The 7,419-nt window shown below is 65.8% G+C and overlaps 2 protein-coding genes across 2 annotated transcripts; one reads left to right on the top strand and one right to left on the bottom strand.

Annotated features, from left to right (window-relative positions):
• Nucleotides 1–14: 14 nt before the first annotated feature.
• MNEG_12046 (hypothetical protein) lies at nt 15–179 on the top strand (the record flags this gene model as incomplete). Its single annotated transcript, XM_014039483.1, has 1 exon — nt 15–179. A coding segment is annotated over one exon (165 nt), but the record flags the coding sequence as incomplete, so codon positions are not given.
• A 1,594-nt stretch (nt 180–1,773) lies between these two features.
• MNEG_12045 (hypothetical protein) lies at nt 1,774–5,019 on the bottom strand (the record flags this gene model as incomplete). Its single annotated transcript, XM_014039482.1, has 8 exons — nt 1,774–2,190; nt 2,487–2,737; nt 3,125–3,185; nt 3,495–3,569; nt 3,767–3,904; nt 4,011–4,058; nt 4,195–4,305; nt 4,714–5,019. 8 exons carry the CDS (start codon nt 5,017–5,019, stop codon nt 1,774–1,776), a joined length of 1,407 nt encoding a protein of 468 aa, XP_013894936.1.
• Between the last annotated feature and the right edge of the window lie 2,400 nt (nt 5,020–7,419).

The raw sequence follows: 7,419 nt of genomic DNA, 5'->3' as shown, positions 1-7,419 counted from the left end.
CGGTTGTGCTGCAGCAGCGCGCGCCGCCGCCGCGGCCGCCGAGCGCGGGCGCCGCGGCCGGGCACGGCGGCGGCGGGGGTGGCGGCGGCGGCGCGGGTTTGGGTGGCCTGGGGGATTCCCACCGGCGGCCGCTGCCGCCCGTGATCGTGAAGAAGCCGGGCTGTGCCAAGAACGACTGAAAAAGGCACACGACGCCAGGCCCTGCATGGCAGATCACGCTTTCCTCAGCTGCGGCGTCTGAGTTGCCGGTGGCGCGAAGTGAATTTGTCGGCTCGCTGTTTGCAAGGGGGGATGGGCGGAGCCAAGAGAGCAGGCGGCCGCGCCGCGCGCCGCACAGGCGTCGGAATTCTCAGTCAACAGCACAGAACAAGACCGCCTGCACCCACGCGCGGCCTTGCGCGCACCCCGCGCGACGCATCCCGTCTCGCGGCCTGTGCCCGCATTGGCGCTCAAGCCGGAATCGAGCGCCGCCGAGGCGCTAGCTGCTCTCTCCGGCTCGCTAGCTGGGTTTGTCGCAGGTTGGCGCCGCCTTTGGGCATGTGTTCAGAGCACACAACCGTTCTCAGCAAAGCTCACGGTTGCTGCACACAAATAGTCAGTGGGCCCACGCACGCACACGCGACCATGCATGCACGCATGCACACACACGTCGGAGCTGCAGCTCTTTTGAAGATCTTATGCACTTCCGGCTTTATCGAAGCCGCACGGCCGCCCCCTCAACAAGCGGTGGACCCCTGCCGTCCCCGGCGTCTGCTGGCCGGCGCACCAAGCGCGGGGGCAGCCCCAGCCGGCGCTACGCCTGTGTAACTTGTCAATGCCTAGCTGCGTGTGCGGCGTGTGGCGGCCTGGCCCAGGAGCCTCGTCAGGGCTTACACTGGCAGCCATTGGGCCCTTCAGAGCTGCTCATAGGTGCAGCTGTACCCAGGCCAACCTTGCATGCAGCTGTCTGCGACCCGTGGAAGGGCCTCGCCCGTGCCTGGTCACCACTGGTGTACACCAGGGTTGTGGCACACGCCAGCAGAACTGCGGGCCGTGGACGCTGGGCATGGGTGGCGGCGCGTGTTGCTGCGTGCTGCGCCCGTGCATGATGCAGGTGGCGCAGGGTCGCCGGGGGTCACTATGGGGGCAGCTGTGATGGGCCTTACCGGCAAGGCACAAGGTGCCGCCAACCGCTGACACTCAAAAGTTCTGTTGGCCGCCCGGCAAGCTCCTTGCAACACAAGACAGCTGTTTCAAGCTCTGCACTGCTGATAAAGCGATGATGTGCGCCCGCCCCGCCCTGAGTCATCGCGGACATCGCAGGAACAGCTTTCCTCAGCCAGAAGGAGGGAGGAGTGTCCGCGCGCTTCCCACCCCCTGGCCCCTGCAACCAGGGGCTCGATGCTGATTGGGGAGGCCCTGCTCAAGGGGCCGTGTGCGCCCTGTTACAGCGCTAGCATGGCCGACACCCACCAACTCAGCAGAACCATGTGCAAACTCCAATCGGCGTTGGAAAAACGGCGGGCGCGAGCTTCGGAGGCCGCCGTGGTGTCAACGGGGCCAGGCGCTCGCTTCCAATCTCTCACCCTCTGCTCCCAAAGTTGCCAGCCCAGCCACCCACCCGGCCGCCGCCGGGCCCAAAGAATGCGGCGCATGAAATCGTATCCCTATCTGCAAGCGCTCGCGCAGTGCCCGATCTTGACCCTCGGCTGCGGCCGAAATGGGGACCTCCACAACCCAACATCCAAACGCACCCGTGCGCACGCCCCACATGCGCACGCGCGCACCCGCCCCTCACTCCGACTTGACCTGACCCTGCTCCCGCCGCCGCCGCTCGTCCTCCACCCACGCCTTCTGGCCCTGCGCCAGCGCGTTGATGCAGCTGACCGCAAACACCCCGATGAGCACGAAAATGATCCACCCCCACACCTCCCCCACGGTGTCCGGCACCTGCGCCGCCGCCCATGCGCGTGCCGCCGCGGGGCCGCTCCCGAAGTGAGTGCCGAGGTAGTCCCCCGCGCGCGTCCAGAACCACCGCGTTTCACTGCGGTGCTCTGCGGCGCTCGCCACGACGCGCGCCTGGAAGCGGGCGATCTGGCTCTGCACGAGGCTGCGGAGGGCCGCGGCGGGCGGCTGCGCGCCGGGCTTGGCGCCGGGCAGGCGGCGGGGGAGGATGGAGGTGACGGCTGCCAGCAGCGCGTCGCGGCTGGCCTGTGCGTATCATGTGCGTGTGTGTGTGTGTATGTGTGAGGGATCGGGGAGCGGGTGGGAGCACAGACGTCACTTGGTGTGCAGGCGGTTGGTGGTTGGTGGGAGCTCAGCAGGACGCGATTGAGCCACCACTCATTGTAAGCCATCACCACACGCAAATGGAACACCCTCACCCGCGTCGCGAAACGAGGCGCCCTTGTCATTCGGCCTCAAGACACAGCAAACGCGCCCGCCAGACACAAACACGCGCCCAGGCGCGCGGCCGCGGGCGCGCGCGCCCCCGCCGCGCCCCACACCTGTCTGAACAGCGCCACAAAGAACAGCGCCTGCCCCGAGACCTTGACAAACCCCTTGCCGATGAGCGTGGCGCCGAAGAAGCTCCAGAAGGGCATCTTGAAGGCGCCGCAGCAGATGCCGCAGAGGTCAAAGGCCGCGTTGGGCCAGGACGCGAGCAGCAGTATGCCCACGAAGCCGTGCTGCTGGATCACACGCATCATCCAGAGCTGCATGGCGCCCACGATGCGCGCGACGAGGCCGGCGCCCTTGCCTGGGGGGCGGGGCGGGGTGGGGGTGGCCAGAGTGCGTGTGTGTGTGTGTGAGAGAGAGAGAGAGAGTGTGTGTGTGTGTGTGTGTGTGCGTGTGTGTGTGATGAGGAGTAAGTGAGGTGCGGTGTGTGTCCGTGTCAGCGCGTGTTTGTGGTGGTGAGCAGGCGACTCAGGGGCAACCACAGGATCCTATGCAGACATGCTGCCGAAGCGGGTAGCGGACACATATGTTGCCGCACAGACAAGACAAACACGGCGCACATGTACTGGATCAACTCACACACACACACACACACACATGCACACACGCATCAAGTACATGACACACACACAGGCCCCACATGCCCAACAGCAATGCGCACATACAACCCATCTCCTGCCCTCCTCACCAGCCTGTATGTTCCCCTGAACGTCCGCCAGCATCTCATTGCGCGTCCCCGCCACCGCAGCCTGCACCAGCAAGCAGCGCGCAGCAGGCGGCGGGGGCGATGCTGTCAAGGCGGCAGACCCTCCCTGCACAATCTACGATTGCGTTGCCATGCCTTTGGACGCTCTGCCCTCCGGCGCCCGGCAGCGCCGCGCGTTGGGTGTGCTGATACCCAATCCACCACAATCCAGCCGAAGGCTGGGGGCCGGCGCCGCCCTCACCCCCCGCCCATCGGCTGCCGCGCTCCTGCATTCCCCTCATCACGCGGGGCCCCCCCTTCAAGACCCTCACAACAATAGTGAGGAAATCCCACACCACTTACAGCCCCCCACCTGGTACGACAGGAAGTAGGGCGGCACCTCGCCAATGGCGGTGCCCGCGCCCCACAGCACCGCCGTCGGCCACACCTGCGGCAGGCCGAACGGCGGTGAGCTCATGCGCCCCGGCCCCGCGGCATGAGGACGCCGCCCCCCTCTGCAACGCCCAACAGTCCGCACGCCCGCTGAACCCTCCACCGCACCAAGCCCTCGCCGCCCCTGTCCTTGCGAGCATTGCACTCCGCCGCCCCAGGCGCGCCTCTCCCCCCCCCCCCCGGGCGCCCCACCTTGCTGTATATCTGCCAGAAGCTGACGCCCCCAGGGTCCGCCGCCTGGCCGCCGCAGTGGAAGGGCTCCGAGCTGTACCATACGTCGCCGCGTGTGTCAAAGTTGACGTGCCCGCAGGTCTCAGCGGACAGGCAGGCCTGGGGAGGGGGGGTAGCCGAGCGCGTTTTGCAAGTGTGTGATGTGTGAGACTGCATGTGCATGCACGCGCTTGAGCGCGTGCTTGTGTAAGTGCACTTATCCAACCTCGTGTCCTTGGCGCTGCTGCTGCTGCTGCTGCTGCTGCTGTGACAGCTGTTTTGACCTGGCGTTGCTGCCTTTGTCAATGCTAGCAAGTGTTGGCCCGCCCCAGCTGCCAGCGCCTGAACGCGGCTGTGCTCGCGCGAGCTGCATGCGACCACCCGCGCCACGTCCACCCCTTGCCCCCCACCTTAAGCATGTGGGGAAAGAGGAACAGCAGGCCTGAGTGCATGCCCGTGCCCAGGCCAATTGACGACAAAATGCCGAGCCCAATCCACCAGGTCGCATACAGGAAGAGCTCCTGGGATGAGGATGTTCAGATAATTCATTGGGGGAGTGAGCAGGGTGCAGGGCGACAGCACGCGCTACGCCGGGGTGGACGAGGGCGGCGCTGCGCCAGGGTCTCGGGCGCTCTGCTGGTTGTGTGCCCTTGCCACCGGCCCCACGCCCGCTCCCGCTTCTAGCCCGGGGTTGGCACCCCGGGCGGCTGCCCACCAGGGAGATCCCTGGGGGATACGGCGTCCGCCCTGCCAGCTGCGGTCCACTGCAGCTCAACTTTCGCACTTCCCACAGGCCACAGCACGGCCGCTGCCGCTGCTGTGCATAATGCCACCCCACTGCCCCACCCCGTCGCACAGCACCAGGGCAGTCGCGCGCGCCGCTCTCGCTGCATGCGGGCCCGCGGGCGCCTGCCAGCTGGCGCACGCACCTCCATGAGAGCTGTGTGCGCCGGCGCGTAGCCCAGCGCCTTCGCGGTCACGTAATACGCGAGCAGCGGCAGCGCCATGAACAGCGTCAGCGGGTGCGTCGCCACGAAGTGCGCCGCGTCGCGCAGGCCCGATGCAACGCTCCACGCAAAGTAGTAGAGCGTGCGCAGCGGCGCCCGCGCGAGCGTGATCGGCGGCTCGCGGGGCTGCTGCTGCTGCTGCTCCTGCTGCTGTGTAGGCGCGGCTGTGAAGGCGCTGCCCGCGCTCGCGGGCGCGGGCGCGGGCTCGGCCGAGGCGGGGCCGGTCATCGTTGCGCTGCCTGGGGGTGGGGCAGTGCAGCCAGGGCGGCGGGCGCAGCATGGTTGGTTAGAGCGCATGCTCGAGATGCGACATAGGGCACGCTAGGGCAATATGGTACGAAGACACACATGATCGGGAGGCTGATAGGCACGCAATTGAGCGCTCATAGAGGCCGGGCAGCCGAGGTGCACTCTGTTATTCGCACCTTGCGCATGCGCCGTGCCTCCGTGCGACGGTGAATGTAGATGAGCGATACCAAATGCTTGACGTCCAGGCAGTACAGATCTGGCACTCTCGAGAGGGCGCTCTGCCACGCGCGGGTGGGTTTTCCTCACGGCGTCCGGATGCTTGTAGGCATATGCTTTGCACGTTTAAGCAAGTCAAATATGAACCAACCCGGGGCAATTCCATAAAGAGATTCAATACGCCTCGATCGTCGCTACTGATGTCGGCGCAGCAGCCACCTGCTCGTGCTGTCTCTGTTGAGCTTGCACGGCCCCGGGCCACATGCAGGAATGGCAGCGCCTCACGTCGCAGCGCACAGTCCGTGTAAACATGCAACGCTGGGAATTGCTCGTCCTCTACTTTACACATACACATCAATCGGGGTAGCGCCTGTCGCCGCGGTGCGGTTGAGTGGTGACGAGCTCCCTTCTGCTCGAGTAGCACGTTTAATCATCGGAAGGTGATGCACACTGCTGTCAGCACTCACCCCAGTATACCTACGCAGCTTGCAAAAAGATTATGCTATAACGCCAATGCAGGCAGCCGTGCTGCTGGTGGTGACCGCTGCAGGCCCGGGACTGTGCCCCTTCGTTCGAAGCGGAGGCCGGTGTGGAGGTACTCAAGCTTTGCAGGCATGACATGATCAACACTCACGTTTACAATCAAAAGCCCTGGTTGGGCTCGCCTTGCCACCACACAGCATCATTGTGAATTCATGCCAATCACATGTTTCCTCCCCTACGTCATCATCTCAAACGGGCGGGAGGCAGGCAATGCAAGCTTGCAGCACATGGGTGCCAGGTGACGATGGCGTTTTCAATCCGGCACACTCACAAACCCTACGGTACTTATGTACAAGGATGCGCCTGTATGTAAAGGAGGGTTCATGCAAGCTAGCAGGCATCATCACTAGCGGACAGCAAGACCAAGGCTGGACCAAGGCCAGGATTCAAGGTCGCGGTGACTCAGGCGGCGGCGGCTTTCAAACACGAATGGCCCCAACTCCCGTGTGTCTAGAACATGTGCGAGTGGTGGTGGAAAATCATATTCTGCGTTGAATTCGATACTCACTCATCAGAGCGTTGCTGGCGTTCTTTCCTGGTCGCGGGTGACTCGAACACATCGTCCATCACGAACCAAGCGCTACCCTTGTGTACATCTGTGATTGCATTATGACGCGGCGTCCGGCTGTTCACGCCCATTGTCACCATGCCACCCTGGTGCTCCTGCTCCTGCTGCTGCACCAAGGTCCGCCACACGCTGCTTGGCCCGATGCTCGACGCCCGCGGCCTCGCACAGCGCAGCACCAGCTCACTCTTCTACCCTGTTCTGGACGGAAGTGCGGCTCGCACAGCTTGGCAGCAGCCCCACCGGCATGGCCCCCCAAAATTGCCCTCTGTGCTCCCCCGCAGCCGCGCCCGCCGACGGCCGCAGGGCGCCGCTGCAAGCGCCAGAGCGCCCGCAGCGGCCGCCAGACGTAGTCATGCGGCTCTTTGAGGAAATGAGAGGCTCCGCCTGGACTGGCCCGCCGCCTGCCATCACGCGGCCCCGCCGCAACTCGACGCTCGCGCCCATTGGGGGCGTGCCCGCGTACTGCCAGCAGCTGGTGGTTGAGACCGGCGTCAAGGTGCTGGTGGACCCGCTGACTCAGCGGCGCACGTTCGACGGCGTGGTCAGGGTGACAAACAAGGGCCGCGACGTGGCCGCGCTCGACCGCGTGGGGGTGCGGCTCTGCAGGTGGGGCGCGCGCAGCACCCAAATTGGTTGCCTGCGGCATGGCAGCGGCGCGCGCAGGGCCCGCCTGCTTCGTCACCTGGGCGTGGGTGGGTAAGGGCGTCGAGCACGCTGTGATGAGCTTTCAGCAGCCGGGGGCTAGTGGGCCCTCACACGGCCCGCAGCGCGCCGATTCCCCTTGCAATCATCCCCCTCTGCTGACACGCGCCGCCCCTCCGCCCTGCGCCCCGCGCACCTTCGAATCCCGCCGACCACCTCTCCAGCCGGATGCTGGACCACCCTCGCGTCCGCGCCGACTGCCCCATCGCGGAGGAGCTGGCGCCAGCTGACGTTCTGCCCGGGACCACGATTGTATGCACGTGGCAGATCGAGCTGCCGGCGCCGCCCGCGCCGGGGGCGTCGGAGGAGGAGTGGACTGGCGTGTTCAGGGGGGGGGGGGGGGGAAGGGG

This window comes from Monoraphidium neglectum (genome assembly GCF_000611645.1).
Source record: "Monoraphidium neglectum strain SAG 48.87 unplaced genomic scaffold scaffold03031, whole genome shotgun sequence".
NCBI lineage: Eukaryota > Viridiplantae > Chlorophyta > Chlorophyceae > Sphaeropleales > Selenastraceae > Monoraphidium > Monoraphidium neglectum.
The sequence above is the reverse complement of the archived record's forward strand: the minus strand, read 5'-3'. Positions and strand labels throughout refer to the sequence as shown.